The 23,130-nt window shown below is 44.7% G+C and overlaps 1 protein-coding gene across 1 annotated transcript in view; it reads left to right on the top strand.

Annotated features, from left to right (window-relative positions):
- LOC135213100 (uncharacterized) overlaps window positions 1-23,130 on the top strand; it is a 243,724-nt gene that overhangs the window by 80,114 nt on the left and 140,480 nt on the right. The window contains exon 4 of the mRNA XM_064247017.1: window positions 11,044-11,238. Coding sequence (XP_064103087.1) covers window positions 11,128-11,238 — 111 coding nt within the window. The 5' untranslated portion in view covers window positions 11,044-11,127. The remainder of the gene's footprint in view (window positions 1-11,043; window positions 11,239-23,130) is intronic.

Here is a 23,130-nt window from a genome sequence, read left to right as displayed (position 1 = left end):
ATACGTATTTGTTGGCTTCGATGATAGCAGTCTGATTTATTTTATGATATCTAATTCACAATTTTTTAAATTAAATATATTGCATGTACTCATTTCAAATAATTATTAAGTAACCATTAACTATAATAAAAAAAAAAAAAGCTTCCAAACTTCTGTTTACATCCAGCACTTACGAGTACCGAACAATCGCCAAGCAATCACTTTTCCTAGTATACACAGTAAGCCATAAATTTTCATTATCTCTCTTAACTACTGAAACTATCAAACAGTATAATAACCATTCATTTCTATTGCTTTATTCCTATCTTTACCTAATGTTTTTTTATTAAATGTATTGCATGAATAAGTTTTTTCAATTTCATTCAATCAACTTACCTGTCAGATATATACATAGCTAAGACTCCGTCGTCCCCGACAGAAATTCAAAATTTCGCGCCACTCGCTACAGGTAGGTCAGGTGATCTACCTGCCTGCCCTGGGCTGCAGGACTAGGAACCATTCCCGTTTTCTGTCATATTTTCTGTCGCCGGTGGTATCAACATTGGTTGTTACTACCTCCTGACTAGAATTCGCTTTTCAAGGCAATTGATCTTCTTTCATCGGACTTTTTGGTGACGTACCTGGATCGTTGTTTTGGCATTCGCTACTGTGGACTGGATTTGGACTTGCTTTTGATTTTTCTACAAGAATGTCTGATTCAAGTGTTAGTGTGAGAGTGTGTGTGAATGTAGGCTGCAAGGTGAGGATACCTAAGGCTTCGGTTGATCCTCACACTGTATGCCGTAAATGTAGAGGTTTTGAATGTTCTTTGACTAACACCTGTCATGAGTGTGAGAGGTTGAGTGTTGAGGAATGGAAGACTAACTTCTTATTTGAAGAAGTTAGAGAGGGATAGAATTAGAAGGGCTGCATCTAAGGGTGCAGGTAGTACAAGGCCTATTGAGCCTTTTCATGATTCTAACTCTTCTGCCAAAACATATGCATTTGATTCTCCTTCTTTATCAGGGCCCTCACAAGCTTTGCATTCAGATTCAGCTCGGGAAATCGCTGAATTCTGAAGGCTACACTTCAATTTAGGATGAAATCCAAAAATGGCTGCCATGAAAGGTAAGGATAGTGAAAGTGCGTATTTAGTGAAGTGAGTGCCCCCAGTGTTGTGGAGGGGGCGTCTGACCGTCCCTGCGACGCTCCCAGCTTAGACCTCTTTCAAGCTCCCAAGGCCTAGAGGAGAAGAAAAGTCGAAACCCTTACGGAGGTTGTGGAGAATCCCCACCGGTCAGGCGTCCCTTCAGCAGGCTCTGTACCACAACAGACTGCTCAGGACCACTATAGAAAAAGCGTCCTCCGAGAGTGTTTCTCGTCGTCCGCTTCTCCCTCACCTAAACGAGGGTGGAAGGATTCGGACCTTTCCAGGCCCCTGAAAAGGCACTGGAAAGAGCCTTTGTTTGACTTGAGTCCCGAACGCTTTTCTGAGAAAGCTCCATCCGAGATCAAGAAGGCGAAGGTGGTTTTGACGTCTCCCTGTTACGAAAGTCCGGGTAAAAGTCTCCGGGGTCGGGGTCTCCCTCTCCTGTTGAAGAGGACGCTGGAGAGGCTTCCAAGAGTGATACTCTTAGCGGTGCAAGAACAGTTAGCCGCATTGGTCGGAGTTCTTTCGAAAGATCCTCCTCGTAGGAAGGACGTTAGACTCCCTGTCAAGAAGTCTCGTCTTCTTTCTCCTGCCAGGCGTGAGGCTCCTGTCAGACGTGAGGCGTCTTCTAGGCGTGAGATGTCTTCCGATAACGAGACGTCTGCCAAGCGTGAAGCGCCAGCCAAGCGCGAGATTTCATCCAGACGAGAAGCGTCTTCCAGAATTGAAACGCCAGACAAGCGCGAGCAGCCTATTAGGCGCGAGGATCCAGTCAGACAGCGTAGGCGTCCAGCCAGGCGCGAGGCACCAGCCAGGCGCGAGGATTCAGCCAGGCGCGAGGCGCCAGCCAAGCGTCAACCAGTCAGGATTGGAACGTCAGCCAGGCGCGAGGAGTCAGTCAGGCACGAAGCGTCAGCCAGGCGCGAGACGTCAGCTTTGATGCATAGGGGCTCTGTTCATGATCTTAGCCCCTCTCCAGTTAGGAGTTTGTCTCCCACAGAGAGAGATGTTTGGAAAGACCACCAAGACTTGAAGTTGGATTCTCCTTCTGATCCTTTTATTGAAGAGGACTCAGAAGACGAGGCTCGTGGTAGAGAGGGGCTTTCAAACTACAAGGTGTTGACAGCTCTTCTTCTTCAGGAATATGGAAGATTCCTTAACTCCTGCCGCTCCTCCTTCTCCTTGCGCTCTTTCTTGCGCCAAGACGACAAAGTCTTCGTCTTTTCTGAAAATGAGACCGACTATATCTATGAAGAGAGCTCTCCAGTCTCTGAATAACTGGATGAAAACAAAGAAGGATCTGGTTAGAACTGTCTTCTGTATGCCTCCTGCTAGACTTACAGGCAATGAGGTATATTTGGTACCAGACAGGGGAGAATATGCTGACCAATAGGAGAGCAGGACCTTATGGGGTGACTAGCATCAGGAAACCAATGGGAGAGCGGGAGGATGGTGGCGAGTTTACTCAGTTGGCGGCGCGGGAGTTTTAAAATTGTACTCGGTGGTCCGGGCAAATCTCGGGACTTTATAGCAACAACCTTTCGTATCTTGAAAAACTTTTCGTATGTAGAGCAGTAAAATTTTTGTTTTCGTATTGGCTTCGTAACTTGGATTTTCGTAAGTTGAGCCTTTCGTATCTCGAGGTACTACTGTATCTCTCTTCAACTAATGAAACTACCAAACAGTATAATAACCATTCATTTCTATTCTTTTATTCTATCTTTACCTAATGGAGATACCGAGTTACTGACAGCTATAATGAAACATACGTAAAACAGAAGAAGAATTCTAAAAAATACGTATTTGTTGGCTTCGATGATAGCAGTCTGATTTATTTTATGATATCTAATTCACAATTAAATAAAATATTTGCATGTACTCATTTCAAATAATTATTAAGTAACCATTAACTATAATAAAAAAAAAAAACAAAAAAAAGCTTCCAAACTTCTGTTTAAATCCAGCACTTACGAGTACCGAACAATCGCCAAGCAATCACTTTTCCTAGTATACACAGTAAGCCATAAATTTTCATTGATCTCTCTTCAACTACTGAAAACTATCAAACTATAATAACCATTCATTTCTATTCTTTATTCTATCTTTACCTAATGTTTTTTTATTAAATGTATTGCATGAATAAGTTTTTCAATTTCATACAATCAACTTACCTGTCAGATATATACATAGCTAAGACTCCGTCGTCCCCGACAGAAATTCAAATTTCGCGCCACTCGCTACAGGTAGGTCAGGTGATCTACCTGCCTGCCCTGGGCTGCAGGACTAGGAACCATTCCCGTTTTCTGTCATATTTTCTCTGTCGCCGGTGGTATCAACATTGTGTTTTACTACCTCCTGACTAGAATTCGCTTTTCAAGGCAATTGATCTTCTTTCATCGGACTTTTTGGTGACGTACCTGGATCGTTGTTTTGGCATTCGCTACTGTGGACTGGATTTGGACTTGCTTTTGATTTTTCTACAAGAATGTCTGATTCAAGTGTTAGTGTGAGAGTGTGTGTGAATGTAGGCTGCAAGGTGAGGATACCGAAGGCTTCGGTTGATCCTCACACTGTATGCCGTAAATGTAGAGGTTTTGAATGTTCTTTGACTAACACTGTCATGAGTGTGAGAGGTTGAGTGTTGAGGAATGGAAGACTAACTTCTTATTTGAAGAAGTTAGAGAGGGATAGAATTAGAAGGGCTGCATCTAAGGGTGCAGGTAGTACAAGGCCTATTGAGCCTTTTCATGATTCTAACTCTTCTGCAAACCATGCATTTGATTCTCCTTCTTTATCAGGGCCCTCACAAGCTTTGCATTCAGATTCAGCCTCGGAAATCGCTGATCTGAAGGCTACACTTCATAGGATGAAATCCAAAATGGCTGCCATGAAAGGTAAGGATAGTGAAAGTGCGTATTTAGTGAAGTGAGTGCCCCCAGTGGTTGTGGTGGAGGGGGGGCGTCTGACCGTCCCTGCGACGCTCCCAGGTCTTAGACCTCTTTCAAGCTCCCAGCCTAGAGGAGAAGAAAAGTCGAAACCCTTACGGAGGTTGTGGAGAATCCCCACCGGTCAGGCGTCCCTTCAGCAGGCTCTGTACCACAACAGACTGCTCAGGACCACTATAGAAAAAGCGTCCTCCGAGAGTGTTTCTCGTCGTCCGCTTCTCCCTCACCTAAACGAGGGTGGAAGGATTCGGACCTTTCCAGGCCCCTGAAAAGGCACTGGAAAGAGCCTTTGTTTGACTTGAGTCCCGAACGCTTTTCTGAGAAAGCTCCATCCGAGATCAAGAAGGCGAAGGTGGTTTTTGGGGGGACGGTCTCCCTGTTACGAAAGTCCCGGGTAACAACCTCCTTCGGGGTCTCCCTCTCCTGTTGAAGAGGACGCTGGAGAGGCTTCCAAGAGGATACTCTTAGCGGTGCAAGAACAGTTAGCCGCATTGGTCGGAGTTCTTTCGAAAGATCCTCCTCGTAGGAAGGACGTTAGACTCCCTGTCAAGAAGTCTCGTCTTCTTTCTCCTGCCAGGCTGTGAGGCTCCTGTCAGACGTGAGGCGTTCTTCTAGGCGTGAGATGTCTTCCGATAACGAGACGTCTGCCAAGCGTGAAGCGCCAGCCAAGCGCGAGATTTCATCCAGACGAGAAGCGTCTTCCAGGATTGAAACGCCAGACAAGCGCGAGCAGCCTATTAGGCGCGAGGATCCAGTCAGACGCGAGGCGTCAGCCAAGCGCGAGGCACCAGCCAGGCGCGAGGATTCAGCTAGGCGCGAGGCGCCAGCCAAGCGTCAACCAGTCAGGATTGGAGCGTCAGCCAGGCGCGAGGAGTCAGTCAGGCACGAAGCGTCAGCCAGGCGCGAGACGTCAGCTTTGATGCATAGGGGCTCTGTTCATGATCTTAGCCCCTCTCCAGTTAGGAGTTTGTCTCCCACAGAGAGAGATGTTTGGAAAGACCACCAAGACTTGAAGTTGGATTCTCCTTCTGATCCTTTTATTGAAGAGGACTCAGAAGACGAGGCTCGTGGTAGAGAGGGGCTTTCAAACTACAAGGTGTTGACAGCTCTTCTTCTTCAGGAATATGGAGATTCCTTAACTCCTGCCGCTCCTCCTTCTCCGTGCGCGCTCTTTTCTTGCGCCAAGACGACCAAAGTCTTCGCTCTTTTTGTTCTGAAACATGAGACCGAAACTATATCTATGAAAGAGAGCTCTCCAGTCTCTGAATAACTGATTTTTTTTGAAAACCAAACGAAGGAATCCTGGTTAGAACTGTCTTCTGTATGCCTCCTGCTAGACTTACAGGCAAATGAGGTATATTTGGTACCAGACAGGGGAGAATATGGGTCTCTCTTTCCCAGCTTCTGCAGAAGCTGATTTTTCCAGTCTGGTAGACGCTTCATGAAGACATGGCCTCAATTCTGCTCGTGTGACTTGGGGTCTTTCTGAGCTGGATCATCTCCTCAAGGGATTCTTCCATGTATTGGAAGTGTTCAATTTCCTGGATTGGTCCCTTGGGGTGTGTATGGCCGAAGAAGGTCCCCATGATTCAGAGGGCCTCGATCCTGATGTATTCCTACTGTATCTTGTTGTGGCATAGACAAGGCGGTACAGGATGGCTCAGGAGAAGTCTCCTCTTTATTTGGAGCGGGACTCTTGAAGAAGAGGTCCGTGTTTAGCGCTTTTCTGGCAAAAGCAGTGTCTCATTCACAAAGAGCAGCTTTAATGTTTGCTCCCAGATCTGACTTTCTGTTCCCTTCTCAACTGGTGAGGGACATTTCCCGTTCACTAACGGAGAAGGCGACCCAGGATCTTCTCCTTCAGTCATCCAGAAAGAAGAGACCAAGTAGTAGTGGGAGAGAAGAAAGGGGCGAATACGTCTCTGCAGCCCTTTCGAGGAGGTCCTCCCTCTAGAGCTCCCTCAAAAGGAAAGAGCGCCTGAGAGGAGAGGTAGATCTTCATTCCGTCCCTTTAAAAAGGGGGGAAAGGAGTGTACAGATCCTCCAAACACCAGTAGGTGCCAGGCTCCGGGGATTTGCGGAGGCCTGGGCACTCATCGATACAGACGCTTGGTCGATGTCTGTAATAAAGAAGGGATATTTCATACCCTTCCAGGACAATCCTCCCCTGACTTCAACTCTGCGGGAATTGTCCGCCAATTACAAGGACCCTGTTCTGAAAAATACTCTTCAACGAATGGTGGATCAGATGTGGGACAAGAGAGTGATAGAACTAGTACTGGATCAAAAACTCCCGGGGTTTTACAACGCCCTTTTCTTGGTTGCGAAAGCCTCGGGGGGCTGGAGACCAGTCCTAGACGTCAGCGCTCTGAACAAATTTGTTCAGAAAGAGAAGTTCACCATGGAGACTTCTGCGTCAGTCCTTGCGGCTCTTCGCCAAGGGGATTGGATGGTTTCTCTGGATCTCCAAGATGCCTATTTTCATGTCCCGATTCATCCTTCGTCGAAGAAGTACCTCCGTTTCATGACGGGGGGGAAGGATCTTCCAGTTCAGAGCCTTGTGTTTTGGCCTTTCCACTGCTCCTCAGGTCTTCACAAGCCTGATGAAAAATGTGGCGAGATGGCTTTACCTGAAAGGTGTCAATATCTCTCTGTACCTAGACGACTGGCTCATCAGAGCCAGATCAGAGAGACAGTGTTTGGAGGACCTTGCTTTGACCCTAAACTTGATCAAGACATTGGGATTACTCGTGAACCTCGAGAAGTCTCAACTGATCCCCAGCCAGAACTTGGTCTATCTGGGGATTCAGATGGATTCTCGGGGTTTTCGAGTATTTCCTTCTCAAGAGAGACTAGTGAGAGGCTTAGAGAAAGTCTCTCTCTTCTTAAGGAAAAAACGTACTTCGGCGAGGGAATGGTGAGCCTTTTAGGGACCCTTTCCTCGCTCTAACAGTTCTTTCCTCTAGGAAGACTTCATCTCCGTCCTCTTCAGTTCTTCCTATAAAGATCGTGGAACATGAAGACAGGACTTCTCTCGGACAGTTTTCCCATTCCAGTAGTGATGAGACAACACTTGGAATGGTGGTTGCCCCCACTAAAGGAGAACAAGGGTATTTCCGTGGAGGTTCAGAACCCAAGCCTTGTATTGTTTTCCAACGCGTCGGAAAAAGGTTGGGGAGCAACCTTAGGAAAGAGAGAGGTGTCAGGCACCTGGAATGCAATTCAGGTGTCCTGGCACATAAATTGCAAAGAACTGTTAGCCGTACACCTGGCTCTAAAGAACTTCGAACCTTTAGTGACAAACAGTGTAGTCCAAGTAAACGCGGACAACACCACCGCCCTTGCCTACATTCGGAAGCAAGGAGGGACACACTCGTTTTTCCTGTACGAACTCGCAAGAGATCTTCTATTGTGGACCTCCCAGAGGAACATCTCCCTCATGACGAGGTTTGTTCAGGGAGTAAGGAACGTGAGGGCAGACAGGCTGAGCAGGAGGAACCAGGTCCTTCACACAGAATGGACCCTCCACTCAGAAGTTTGTCAGAGTCTTTGGTCTCTATGGGGGACTCCTCATGTGGACCTGTTTGCCACGTTCCTCTCAAAAAGACTGGAAGTCTTTTGCTCAGTGGTAGAAGACCCCAGAGCTCTAACAGTCGACGCCTTCCTTCTAGACTGGTCTCATGTAGACGTCTACGCATTTCCCCCATTCAAGATTTTGGGACAAGTGCTAAGGAAGTTTGTGGCTTTGAAGGGGACGAAAATGACCCTGATAGCCCCCTTTTGGCCTGCTCAAGAGTGGTTCACATAGGTACTGGGGGAATGGACGGTAGACTTCCCCAGATCCCTCCCAAGAAGGATGGATCTTCTCAGACAACCGCACTTCGAGAGGTATCATCAAAACCTCCCCGCTCTCGCTCTGACTGCCTTTCGACTATCGAAAGACTTGTCAGAGCGAGAGGCTTTTCTCGCAAGGCTGCAAGCGCGATCGCTAGAGCCCGTAGAACTTCCACTATGCGAGTTTACCAATCCAAGTGGGAGGTTTTTAGAAGATGGTGTAAGTCGAAGAAGTTGTCCTCCTCCAGTACCTCTGTAACCGAAATCGCCGATTTTCTGTTATTCCTGAGAGAGGAATCACATCTTTCTGTATCCACTATAAAGGGTTACAGGAGTATGCTTTCGGCCGTCTTTAGAAATAGAGGCCTAGAGCTTGCAGATAATAAAGATCTACACGATCTTATAAGATCCTTTGAGACCACGAAGTCTAAGAGTACATCTCCTCCTAGCTGGAACCTCGATGTTGTCCTGAAGTTCTTGTCCTCGGGAAGGTTCGAACCTCTTCATATGGCCTCGTTTCGAGATTTAACGAGAAAGTGTTTGTTTCTCTTGTCACTGGCGACAGCTAAGAGAGTTAGTGAGCTGCACGCCCTTGATGATAAAGTGGGATTCAAACGAGACAAAGCCATCTGTTCGTTCAAAGCATTGTTTCTGGCAGAGAACGAAAATCCTTTGAATCCCTGGCCTAAAAACTTTGAAGTTAAAGACTTATCGGGTCTCGTTGGTAGAGAAGCTGAAAGGTCTCTTTGCCCAGTAAGAGATCTAAATTTCTACCTGCAGAGGAAGAAACAGTTGGGAGGTTCTAGACAAGGTCTTTGGTGCTCTGTTAAGGATCCTTCAAGACCTATGTCCAAAAATGCTTTAGCCTTTTTTGTTAGGAATGTCATTACAGACGCTCACAAAGTCTGCACTGACGACTCTTTTAAACTCTTGAGAGTAAGAGCACATGAGGTGAGAGCAGTAGCGACGTCTCTCTCTTTTCACAGAAATATGTCGCTAAAGAATATCTTGGAAGCGACATATTGGAGGTGTAACTCAGTGTTTGCATCTCACTATTTGAAAGACGTTCGTGTGACCTACGAGAAATGCTTTTCTCTTGGTCCTTTCGTGTCTGCGGATACGATCCTGGGTATAGGAGCTAACACCAATCCTTAAATGATACGTAATGTCCATAGATATGTTCTAGACTTTCTGCTGAATAAGTGCAGACGTCTCACTGGCGGCAGTCACTATTGTTCAGTAAGGAACTCTTGTGATATCTTATTGGATGAGTATCATTATTATTATTATTAATTTTTTTTTTTTTTTTTTTTTTAAATTATGTGTGTGTGTGTAAGTTGGTTTTTGAGTTATGGTTGTTGTGAAGAGTTTGGGGATAACTCGGAACAATTTTTAATACTAACATGGTGGTTAGGATCAGGTGGTCGGGATTGGTTGTGTGCTCCTTCATAAGGTGTATTGTCATATAAGTGGATCAGCACCCATTGACAAAGTCCTTTCAGGCTCTGCCGAGTAAGCGGATAAGACCCCATCGGCAGACCCACAAGAACTCTTGGCCATAGATCATATATCTCGCTAAAGTTTCTTGAGGTGATGCAGACTCCTGGGCAACAGCCACAAAGTCTACCACCTATCAGGTAGGAACCAAGGTTTATTTGTACCTACAACATATGTTGTTTACCTGTCTATTCCATAAGTAGCTGTCTCTTACCCTCCACCAAAGGGTGCCAATCAGCTATGTATATATCTGACAGGTAAGTTGATTGTATGAAAATGATATTGTTATAATACAAATAAAGTTTCATACTACTTACCTGGCAGATATATGCGATTATGGCCCACCCAGCCTCCCCGCAGGAGACAGGTGGAAGAGAGAAAATATGATAGAAAACGGGAATGGTTCCTAGTCCTGCCGCCCAGGGCAGGCAAGTAGATCACTTGACCTACCTGTAGCGAGTGGCGCGAAATTTGAATTTCTGTCGGGGACGACGGAGTCTTAGCTATGTATATATCTGCCAGGTAAGTATGTATGAAACTTTATTGTATCATAACAATATCATTTTACAGCATCCTTTTACCAATAGAATACACAAAGCACAAAGGGTAGATGCTGACCAATAGGAGAGCAGGATCTTATGGGGTGACTAGCATCAGGAACCAATGGGAGAGCGGGAGGATGGTGGCGAGTTTACTCAGTTGGCAGGGTGCTAGTTTTAAAATTGTTCTCGGTGGTCCGGGCGAATCTCGGGGCTTTACAGCAACAACCTTTCCTAACATGAGCAATTTTTGTATGTAGAGCCGTAAAATTTTTCGTATTTGCTTTCGTATCTAGAGTTTTTCGTAAGTTGAGCCTTTCGTATGTCAGGGTACCACTGTGTATATATAATATATATATATATATATATATATATATTAGATATATATATATAATACTATATATAATTATATTATATATATATATTTATATCTATATATATATAATTCAGATAATATATATATTATATATATATATACATACACATATATACACACACATAAACACTAAATGTTTTCCATTTTGGATGGGAAACAAATATGCAGTAAAAAGTGTACAGTTTGCAAACTTTGGGACAGGCCTTCAGAGTATGTTTTTGTTGTAGTCACCACCCTACTTGCGAACATTCATGTTACAAACATACATGGTCACAAGTTTAAAATTGTGTTTGGAGTGCTCTCCCTTTGCCACCCAAGTTCAAATGTCAGTTACTGCTCCTGCAAAATTCTCTCCAAGTTCATAACTTTTAAAGGATTGAAAAATACTAAATTTTGAATTTTACATGAATCAAAATTATATTTCTTCTTTTTACCGTTCGAACATCTGAAGTGTTTCTTTACAATACTGTACTACATGATTTGAAAATAGAAAATAGAGCGAAAATATTATACGAGTAATCTTACTTCCACTTTAACTCAGGAATGTCAGCATCAACAAAAATTTTGCACTACACATTGAAAACCTACTTACAAATAATTCGAGATGCAAACGGGCATCCAGAACATATGTAGTTCATAAGTCGGGTTGCAACTGTACTGACACTGACTGTTGCAGATGAAGTGAGGAATTTACAGACCAAGCAATATATTTTTTCTTTCCAGATTGTTGAGGATGCCTTTCGACTTGTGATTTACACACTTGTGTTGGGATGCCTAAGTCAGGAGGCTTCTCAGTATATAAAAGTGATGGTAGCTCGAAAAAAATTTGTGGTTGGGCCAAATCTTGTGACTGTCACACCAAGTTGTCGTCATAGTTTGTTGGCTTCTTTGATGAAAATCATCTTGAACTTCTTTGAGGTATAGTATGAAATAAGCTTTTAGCATTTTTAAACCTCTCTACTCCTTAGTTAAAGGATTTTGACGTAGGAAAAATCTATTTCTGGGCGATTGGTTCGTGTCGCCCAGTGAAATAATCCTTTAGTTTATTATTTCTAAGGTAAATTAGCTAACAAATACCAGAGAAAAAACAAATCAAAGAAAATGTCAGTATAACTGACTCGCTCACCCAAAATAAAAGAAGGGTGTCGGTATGGTAACTGGGGCGAGTGAGACCACTACCACGAACTTCTTGCCATTTAGAATTCTCCTATATCAAAATTCTCAACGAGAGAGCCGACCCACAGATTGAGGCGGCAACTACTACTACTACAACCCACGCCATGCCGATCACCGCGCCTCTGGTGGCCATCCTGAAGTTAGCAGGCAATCTTGGGCGGCAGGGCAGGGCAGTGGTGGGATTTCACTGGGCGACACGAACCAATCGCCCAGAAATAGATTTTTCCTACGTCAAAATCCTTTTTCTGGGCTCAGTTCGTGTCGCTGCGTGAAATAGTACCAGAGAAATAGCACAAGATTGGAGAAAAATAAGAGGGTCTCAAATAAAACAAAATTAAATCTACAATACTATAATTTAAATAAGAGGACATGGATATAAAATGGTAAATCCAAGGAATAAACATATTCAGACAATCTCTAAATAGGAGATAATTCAAAGTAATTATATCTTATAACTATGTAAATATTGTTACAAAATACATATAAAATGTTACAAAACATGAACATATCAATATATGATAGTGTGTGTAAAGATAATAATGCAATAATGCAACACACTAAATAAATTTTATATACACAATTATTGAAATTCCACAAAGTATCAAACCATCGTGAGATGAGAGTGTGGGACCCTAGCATAAAAATAAGGAAACCACACTCGTAAGGTTATATACAAACATTTTTGTGGGGTGACCCTAGCAAAAAAAATAAGGGACACACCCACTAAGCCCCATTTCATATGAGCAGCTAAGGCTAAGGCGAAGTGTAGAGCAGGACGATAGGGTGGACGAAATGTTAAGTGAGGCAGGCAGAAAGGAGATCTGGATCTTCAACTATACTACTGGGCAGAGTCAGGGGAAACTGTTTCCCGCTGCCACCGCTGAAAATTTTAGAGATTCTAGGGACTTTAAATAGTGTCGCTTAAACACTGTCTGCAATTTCCATCCAGTATACTTTTTCAAGTCATCGAAATTCATGTGTTGGAAATAATTAATAGAGGTGGCTACTGCCCTGACATCATGTGCCTTAGGGAAAGATTCAGGTTTTGCTTGTTTAATAAAGTAGAGGATCTGTTGTCTTATGCCTTTAATTGATAAAGTGCCACCTTTTCTCTCCTAAAGAGGGACCCGAAGAGGAGGAGGATGTCCTAGACAGAAAGGCTCGTAAGGTCATTATTGGACAAAGAGAAGGGTCTTGAGGAAGAGGAATGACTTTCCAAGGTTCCCACCTCAATAAAGGATCCTCATTCTTAGCTAGAAAGCTGCGATCCGGGGAAAGTAGAACTTCTCCTGAGGGGAGAAATTCTATATGACCCGTATCTCTGGACAGAGCCGACAGTTCTGAAATTCTAGCTCCTGAAGCCAGGCTTAGCCAAAAATAATGTTGTTTCATGAAACTTACCTGACAGATATATATTATAGCTGTATTTTTTCTGAAGTCCGACAGAATTTAAAAATTCGCGTTCACACGCAGTGGGCTTCCCGGCCAGGTGGTAGTACCCATTCCCGCCGTTGGGAGGCGGATATCGGAACTATTCCCATTTTCTATTTCATATTTTTTCTGTCGCCGGTCGGTAAACAACTGTTTACAGACCTCCGCCTAGGATTTTGAAAACTTCATTAGCCGCTTAAGTATCCTAATTATTCTTTCGATTATTAACTTGGATTGTGGCTAGGCATACGCTATCGTAAATTTTTTTCATTGCATTTGATGTCTGAGCCTAGTTAGCCTAGTTTCAGACTTTGTTGTCTGCATGGTAAGGTGAGGCTACCGGAACTTTCGGTAGACACTCGCTTAGTATATAGGGCGTTTACATGTTTTCTTTGCATAAAGTTCAATGTAATTAGCGTAATGTGTGACTGATTACGGAAGAAGGAGGATTCATGTACGACTTTTAGAGCGTGTTAGAATCAGGAGTTTTCCTCCGCATTATCTTTGATAAAACTATAGAAAGGTAAACAGAAGTTAGAATAATGAACCTTCTAACCTCCTGTAGATTTTATTTGCCTAACCCTGTGGTATGGCTTACGGGCCTAGAAGAAGTGTCTGCTAGAGGATTACATCAAGTAATCTTAGACTAAAGTGCTCGCTCTCCAATCAGTGTTGTGAAGTGTAGTGCCCCTGTGTTGTGGAGGGGGCGTCAGATCGGCCCCATAATGCCTCTAGGCCTGGACCTCTGTCGGACTCCCAGGACTCAGGGAGAGGGCATGTCGAAAGCCGCAAGAGGGTTACGGGGCTCCCCACCGATCTGGCGTCCCTTCGGCAGAACCTGTTGACGCTTCCCAGGCTGCTAAAGATCGTGCACGTGCACGAATCTTGAAGGATTGCTTCTCGTCCATCCGAGGCGTCCTCCCGCGCAAGGGTTGAGCTCTCGGAAGGACTCGCGCCCTCTAAGAAGCTTTAGAGAAAAGGACGCTTCACGTCCTCTCTCTCGTTAGGAGGGAACGTCAGATCGGCCCCATAACGCCTCTAGGCTAGACCTCTGCGGACTCCCAGGAAACCAGGGAGAGGGCATCATGTCAAAAGCCGAAGGAAGGTTAGGGGTTTTTCATGCTGATCTGGCTTCCTTTCGGCAGGTCCTGTTGTCGCTTCCCAGGCTGCCGAAGATCGAGCACGTGCACCAATTCTTGAAGGATTGCTTCTCGTCCTCCGAGGCGTCCTCCCCACACAGGGGTTGGAGCTCTCGGAAGGACTTCGCGCCCCCATAAAGAAGCTTTAGAGAAGAGGACGCTTCACGTCCTCTCTCTCTCGTCACGAGAGGATGAAAGAGTCCTGTGCCCTGTCAGGGCTCTCGAATTATATTTACATAAACGAAGGAAGTAAGAGGTCCTTCGGGTAATGTATGGTGCTCAGGAAGAGACCACATTTACCCTTTTCGAAGAATGCACTGGCTCTTTTCCTAAGGGAAATATTAAGGAGGCTCATTCATCTTGCCAGAAGATGATTTGAAGCCTCCTGCGAGTGAACGCTCATGAAGTTAGAGCTGTTTCAACCTCGCTAGCATTCCAAAAGGATTTGGTAATCAAGGACATTCTAGATTCCCACCTTTTGGCGGAGCAACTCAGTATTCGTCTCCTCTCCTAATGGCGCTCCGTATACGTTATGTAACGTTCGCTTTACTTCGAAAAAGCAAGCTGATAAGTTGACGTCAGGCAAGCTGCTTTGCACAGTCAAACAACTTATGTCTCTGGTTCGGCATAAGAAGGGCAATTTAGACGTGAAGAAGTGTTTGGAGGTGCTCGACGTCCTATAGTGGAGAACATTCTCCAGGACGCTCGGCAAGCACCTTGAGAGGGTGTCTTTCGGACGCTCGGCGTTCCTTTGCTGAGTGCGTTTCTGGAGATGGTCTTTTGCATTACTAAGACGCAAGTTGTCGCACAGGCGGCCACTGTCTTTGTAAGAAGGTATGAAGGTCTTTAAGGCCCGTCTTGAAGACGAAAGCCATACGTCTTCCTTTAGTGTTCACACACTTCAGGAGCAGCGTGTGGCTCTCCATGGAGACTCGCATGAGGACGTCCCTTGAAAATATTCAACGTCAATATGCAAAACGCGGCTCGTCTAACATTGAGATGTTGGCAAGGTCGCTCGCCAGGACGCCTCTTGGCGGGCCTTGCATGCATCAGGGCGCTCAACAAGTTCCTCTCTGAAACGTCGTTCAGAAGACTTGGTGTTCTCTGCTCAGACACGCTCGTAGCTAAGCAGGACGTTTTTTTGAGGACGCTCAGCAGGACGCTTTTGAGGACGCTCGGCAGGACGCTTTTGAGGACGCTCAGCAGGACGCTCAGCAGGACGCTTATGAGGACGCTTTTGTGGACATTCGCCAGGACGCTTCGGTGGAAGCTCGGCAGGACGCTTTCGAGAGTAAAGGCGTCTTATTTGCTAGTTCACGACGTTCTTAGGACGCTTGACGCTTTATAAACGCTCGTCAAGACGAGGTTTTTTCAGGACTCTCCACAGGACATTCCTTTACAGAAAAAAAGGATTCGGAGTTAGTTTGAGAGACATACCCGAATTTTTTCTTCGATCCCTCTTCTCCTTCATCGATTTCTCTGAGAATCGGAAGATTATATACTCGGATTCCTGGGTGACTTTCGGTCATGTTAAAGGGTTTTCCCCTATTAGCAAGTGCTAATAGTTTTGTCAAGTAAGGACGTTTTCCCCATTGTCAAGATACTAAACGTTTTGTCATTTAAGTGGGGGACCCCTCATAAATGGGGTAGTTCTCATTGACTTAGATTTTAACGTTTTTATCGTTTAAGCGGATAAACTCTTTAACAAATTTCGGAAGAGCTCTCATTCATTTTCAGAGGCTCATCCGGGGAGTAAGAAAAAGACTTGTAACTAGATCCAGGAAGTCTTATGTCCAATATCATAAGAACATTGAACGGTCCTTTTCGATCCTCGGTTCTCTCTTGATGATCTCTATTCGAATATTACTCCCTTTTTTCTTGGAAAAGAGTCTTGGCAAAAGAGTCAAGGAGTTCTTTTAAAAAGCCTCATTCATTAGAACGTGGACAGTCGTTTTCCTTTCTTTCTCTCTTCCTCGTCGAGGAAAGATGTAGTAGAGAATTCGATGTTCAAATTACTACAAATACTACGTAGTTTATCTTTGCGTCATTTTGCTAAAACGCATGGGTCAAGTTTCATTATAAGCATATCGTATTAACCTCTGCGGAGGATAGAAGCCGAAAGAACGTGTTGCTTCTAATGTATTTATTTGACACTCCCTTCAACCTTCCAAGAGTTTTCGGAGTAAGAACAACTCTTCAGGTATTGTTACGACAACACCAACTCAGCTTCTGTTTTTTAGCGAATTCTGTTTCGTTTAAATATGCCTGCTTGAGAGTTTCCTTTTGCTCGATAATATCATTCCTATTCCTTCGTAAAGGGTAGTAGCTGGCAACTCAGGCAAGATAGTATTCTGTTCACCATTGAAGCTTTCCTTCGAGGAAGACTTCTCCTTCACTCTCTTTGATAGAGATCGAAGGTGGTCGATCTCCAATCCTTATTTTGTTTTCTTGAAGGAAAGAATTTAGGAGGGAGATCGTTGTTCAGAATCCTATAAATATACTACGTATATTAACCTCGCGACATGATTCTACTAAGCAGTTGAATTGGCCGAGGGGTAGGCGCATATCCTAGTTATTCTACGGGATTGCGACTTAGACGAGAAGTATTCTAATTGAACTGCAACTCGGGGTTGCCTGCAACCTCCCAGGAGTTTGTTTTCAATTTTATATACTTATGGTTTTGTCACGACAACACCATTTCAACTTTTATTTTACCAAAATTCGTTTCGCCTAAATATAATTGCTCGAGCATATCTTTTATGCTCGGTGGTTCTAGCCGAACGCATTCCTTTGTGGAATATGGATTACCTGGCAACTCAGGATGACGAGTCAGCGGGAGCTCAAGCTCAGCTACTGCGTATTGAACTGCCTGATAGCAGCTCAGTAATCAGCTGGGCCTCCGAGATGCACGGTTGGTTATGTCTCTCTCTCTCTTCCTGCTTTGATTGACTACCGAACCGTATCTCTGCCCAACAATCATGGATTTAGGTCTCTGATTAACGGGGTTTCTCGCAATTATGAAGGACCATCTATGCTGTGACGATAGATTCCATCGCCTTCGATATTGCGAGAATTTTCAACAGAGATATCTCTTAGGACTCTTTCATCTTTCTGTTTAACGCACGGTTAACAGAAAGTCTTTGTATCAAAGTCCTCCCGCCCCCCCGCTGCATCGCACTGCGATAATGCGAATGTTGAATGGCAGACATCTGGTTTGTCTTTAAAAATATCTCATATTCGTAGGTGTACAATTGTTCATTGTTCAACCCGAATTAACAGATATGTCAAAAGACATCGCCTACTCTCCGACCTGACAGCTCTACTTCCAAATGTTCAGCCCATGAGAAGCAGTTCTTCAGGCAGCTTTCCCCTGTGTTTTCATTACTGAAGAACGCCCCGCTTTCATTGCAACTACGACTTCTCACCGGACAGCAATGAAATAGCGGTTAGCGTTTTCAGTCATTTGTAGGCACAGGTTTTCAGAATCTTGAGAATCCTTCTCTCGATTTGTCTGTGAAGACGTAGGTTGCATTCAATATCTACCTTCGTCTTCAACGGTACAGAGCGATAAGATCTTCAAGAGTAATGGCAGCCTCTTGCCAAGCAAAGCATGCTGCCTTATTTTCAGTGTTCAATCGGAGGAGGCCGTTTCTGGAGATAGTGAAGGGAAATGACTGTTCCTCCACCTCGACCTCTGTGAAAAGTTCCTTATGGTTCTATCTTTCCATCTGAAGTATGAGATAAGCTAGAGAAGTCCTAACTATTGTAGAATATTCAAATATGTTGTTGACGGCCTCTAGGCTCAGAGATTCGGTTCTGTCAAACAACTAAAGCCTTCACGATCTTTGAGGTCTGTGGAGATCTTAAAATTCTCTGATCAAAGGTTCCGGCGGCATGGAACGTTAGACTATTCTGAGTTTCTGATGCAAAAGCAATTCGAACCTATCCTTTCTTTCTGCGAACTTAATACACTGACCAGAAAGGCTAATATTCTAACCGCTCTAGCCACGGCAAAGAGGGTTAGTGAGTTTAGCCATCATCAGAGGTTTTGGTTTAAAGGACATAATGCGGTCTGTCCTCTAGCATTCCGTTCTTGATAAGAACGAAAACCTGTCTTAACCCTTGACCCGAAGGCTTGGAGACCAAGGGTATGGCACAAATTATTGGGCAAGGGAATTAGAGAGTCCTGTGCCCTGTAGGGTCTCTCAAGTTTTTATCTTGATAAAACTATAGAAAGTCAAGGTCAACGGACAATCTGCGGTGTTCCGTAAAAAGACCAGACTGTTTCATGTCCAAAAACACCCTGGCATTATAGCCAAGGAGTTCTTTTAAGAGGTCTCATTCATTGTGTTTGCATAAAGATTTGAGATTTTTTCTTTAATATGAATGCTCAAGAGGTGAGGGCGCGGCCTCGAAGCATTTCAACAGAGCATGACACTCAGTAACATCCTGAGTGCCACGCTTTAGCGAAGCAACTCTGTGTTCGCTTCACACTCCCGACAATCTGCGGTGTTCCGTAAAAAGACCAGACTGGTTCATGTCCAAGAACACCCTGGCATTATAGCCAAGGAGTTCTTTTTAAGTAGGTCCTCATTCATTATGTTTTGTTGCATAAAGATTTTGAGATTTTTTAATATGAATGCTCAAGAGGTGAGGGCGCGGCCTCAGAAGCATTTCAACAGAGCGTGACACTCAGTAAACATCCTGAGTGCCACGCTTTAGCGAAGCAACTCTGTGTTCGCTTCACACTCCCGACGGGATGTGAAGACGACATTTCAGATCCGTAAGTCGCTAGGACCATACTTATCCGTAGATATATTATTGGGGGCAGGAAGCAACACGAATCCTATCCTATAGAAAAGGGATAGGTGTGCTTTTAACTTTGAAGGGTTGGTCGCTTGAGGCGCGTTCCTTCTCTTTAGCCTAGAAGTTATGGAACTAACTTTGATAGGTTAGGTCAGGTGGTGGTTTTAGCTTCGTTGCCCTCAGAAGTATGGTCATATGGTCTAGTCACATTGTGGTCACGCCCCCGTTGACAGATCATTTAGAGCGCACCAGCATTACAGGTCCTCTACCTCGCTGGCACTCTAGTAACGCAGAAGCAGACTTTGGTGACAGTAATCACGAAGTCGGCTATGCTAACAGGTGAGGAACTAAGATGTATATCATCTACTTAATTTAGTTTCCCAAAAAATCCAAAAAATATTCTGTCTCTTCCCACCATCCGAAGGTGGGATTCAGCTATATATATCTGTCAGGTAAGTTTCATGAACAAAATGTTATTGTTATAAATACAATTAAGTTTGTTCATACTTACCTGGCAGATATATATGATTAAAGTGCCCACCCACCTCCCCCACCTCAGGAGACAGTGGCACTTGATAAAAAAATATGAATAGAAAAAAATGGGAATAGTTTCCTGATATCCGCCTCCCACGGCGGGAATTGGGTACTACCACCTGGCCGCCCACTGCATGGTGCGCGAATTTTTTTTTTTTTTTTTTAAATCTGTCGGACTTCAGAAAAAACTACAGCTATATATATATCTGCCAGTAAAAAAAGTATGAACAAACTTAATTGTATTATAACAATAACATTTTTTCTTAAGAGCATTATAAATGAACAAGTTGAGTTGTCAGTATCTGAAAGCCAAACTTAAGGACATCATTCGAAAACCATGTCACAGAAGTAGGCCTTACAGAAGGTCTAAGTCTAGCACAAGCCTTGGGAATAGACAAAAAATAGGAGTCTGTTAAGTCTATGTTAAAACTCATTTGAAAGATCTTCTTCAAGGCTGATTTATTTGTAGTAATAGTGGTAGCTGCTAATCCTTTTTCAAACAAGGATCTAAAAAAGGATATAGCTGAATTGATAGTCATGATTTTGATGTTTGATTCCTTCAGGAAAGATGCCAACCTTCTTAACTGCAGCGTCATACTGCCTCAAAGTGAATCCCTTTTATCTGGATCCAGGAAAAGGATATTCTGGGGATCTATACCTGCATCTTTTTTTGGCCACAAACTTCATAAAGTCCATAAAGTTAGGGCTTTGAGAATTCCTGAGGAAGCGAACACAGTCTTCATTTGTACTGACTGAGAGAGTCTGGGATTGGGAATCCATTGGGGCGAAGACCCAAGTTCCAGAAGCAGGGGATACCAATTGCTCTTCGGCCAGTCCGGTGCTACTAGTGCCACTTGTCCCTTGAAAGTCCTGAGTTTGTTCAGAACTTTCAGAAGAAGAATTCACTGGAGGAAAGATGTAAATCTCTTCAACTGGTTCCAGTCTATGGACAGAGCGTCTGTGGCATATGCCAGAGGGTCCAGGTTGGGAGCCACATAGCATGGAAGCTTGTGGTTCGCCTGAGAAGCGAAGAGATCGACTTGGAGACCTGGGACACTCCGGCGTATCCACTGGAACGAACTGTTGTCCAGAGACCATTCTGACTCCAAGGGAACTGACCCCGGGATGAGCGTCTGCTATCACATTCCTTACTCCCGCTAGGTGGGTGGAGGAGAGGTGCCATTTGAACTTGTCCGCCAGGGAAAAAAGATTGGCTATCATGACATGGTTTAGATGTCTTGATTTGGAACCGCCCCTGTTGATGCAGTGTGGAAGGAGCCTCTTCAAGGTCAGGAACACTGCCATGGCTTCCAATACGTTTATGTGAAGCTGGCGGAACTGTAGTGACCAAGTTCCTTGAACCTTCTTTGAATTGAGAATACCCTCCCCAACCGGTTTAATGAAGCGTCTGTATGGATAGTTATTACCGGAGGAGGATATTGAAGAGGTACCGACATGGACAGATTTTTCATTTGAGTCCAGGGACGCAGATGGTCCCGAAGGATTTGCGGAATTGCTGACTTGTCCCGAGATCTGGACATTTGCTCTTGAGCGCCAGATCCGGCCTATGTCTTTCAGTTTGGCTTTCATCAAGATGTTTGTTACTGAGGCAAACTGTAGGGAACCTAGGATCCTTTCCTGGATTTTCCTTCCTTGAGCTTTTATATGTAACTTTAAGAAAATTGCTTTACTGACTTCGTTATTTCCTTTCTCTTGGCTACCGGAATTGACAGATTGTGGGAGGATAAATCCATTGGATGCCTAGCCATTGAAATCGAGGACTCCGGAGTGAGTCTTGATTTTCCTTTGTTTATCTTGAACCCCAGATACTCCAGGAACTTGATTACTTTCTTTGTGGCTTTCCGGCATTCCTCGACGGTTGGCGCCCAGATCAACCAATCGTCGGGAGGTATGCTACTACCATTATCCCTTGCGACCTCAGTTGTTGAACGACTACTTCCGCTAGTTTCATGAATACCCTGGGAGCTACATTCAGTCCGAAGGGCATCACTTTGAATGAGAATGTCTGGTCCCCTAGCTTGAAGCCTAGGTAAGGGCGAAAGTGTCTCGCTATTGGATATGATAGTATGCGTCTGTAAGATCGATAGAGGTGGTGGACGGCCCCACCGGGAAGAAAGGTCCGTACCTGCGAGATGGTCACATTTTGAACTTGTCGCAGCGATGGATAAGTTTTAACACTGGGACAAGTCTAAGATTACTCTTCTTTTTAATGAGCCTTTCTTTGGCACGCTGAACAAGCGACCTTGAAACTTTAAATGCTTGACTCTCGATATTGCTCCTTTCTGAAGGAGTTCCTCCGCATAAATCTGTCAATTCCTTCGATGGAAGTTGAAGGAATTGGTCTGGGTGGAGGGGGGCCCTTGATCCAACTCCAACCCAGACCTTTTGACACAAAATACTTTGGTGCCCATTTGCTGAACCCCCACCGATGCCGGAAGAGGACAGCCTCCCTCCTACCTTGGAGATCTCACTGCTGCCTGTGCTGGGTGTGAGCTCCACGGCCTCCACGGAAGTGCTTGCCTCTGTTAATAACTCCCTGATCCTCTCTGACGAAAGGCTCCTCTGGCTCTACTTCCTGGCAAATCGGTTAAAGTGCTGAAAGGCTGGCCTTCATACACTTGGTTGAACGCCGGGAGACAGCGTAAGATGTGGATGGCTGAGCCTGAGGTTGAGATCAGGAGGATAGGTTTTTGAGTTTGGCCCTTCGACGTGGAAGCCTGTCCTGGTTGGGTGACTGGGAACAAGCTGAGACAGACTGAACAAAGTGCTGAGGTTTCTTCTGGTAAGGTTGAAACCTCTTGTACCTTTTTCAGCTTCTTTTTACTTCTTTGCAAGCGGACCGAGTCTTGTTTTTTTTTTTCCTCTTGGCGGAGAGGCCCCAACGATCTTTGAGACTCTGGTTGAGTCTCGTAGCCTTGTTCTGGACCTCCTAACTGCTGACTCCGGGAAGAGGTCCGCCCCCCCAGATGTTGGAGAAAAGCAACTTATTTGGCTCATGCCGAATAGTTTTGCTTCCTGGAGGACATGCTTTCTACAGTTGACCCTCGCAACCACAAACCCCATACAAGTCCGATTGGACTGTATAAGTCTGTGATTTGGTGAACAGCTGAAGAGCGGTTTCCGAAAGCATATGAAAGAGCCGCTACTTCAGTCTTAACCGTAGTATTGAGAGTCCTTGCCAGCCTAGACCTAGCCTCAAATTCTGCTTGAATGAGGTTGTCGGGAAGTCTTGGAAGTTTTTCACTGAACTGATCTATAGCACAGTCCGGTTTAAACTTTCCAACTGTGAAGGTGGCTGGCAAGTCTTCCCACATATCACCAAACGAAGGGAACAAGGGTGATGTGGGATCTGCCTCCCTCAGCTGCGGCAAAGGATCTCCTTTTAGGCCGGCTTGCACGGTGACGCTGGCGATCTTCGTTAAGAAGGGAAGTGGAGCTTCCTCTTCCGTCGTGAAGATCGTGAATGGACTTTTGAAGGCTTGGCGCCTGGTGTTGATACAGACCCATTCCTCGAGACAGCGAAGCCATTCCCTCTGTGCCTGATCCCTGGAGTAAAGGACTGTCTCCTTCGGGATCTTGTCCTCCCTGTTCAGAGCCGACTCCGTCAGCCTGGCGTAGCCAATGAATGGAGGCTGCAAATTCTCAGGATAGAACTCGAAGTCTTCAATCCTTCGAGTTCCACACTCCGGGATGGAGATGAGAC

Source organism: Macrobrachium nipponense, chromosome 11, assembly GCF_015104395.2.
Source record: "Macrobrachium nipponense isolate FS-2020 chromosome 11, ASM1510439v2, whole genome shotgun sequence".
Lineage (NCBI taxonomy): Eukaryota > Metazoa > Arthropoda > Malacostraca > Decapoda > Palaemonidae > Macrobrachium > Macrobrachium nipponense.
Note: the sequence above shows the minus strand (reverse complement) of the source record. Positions and strands in the feature narration are given on the sequence as shown.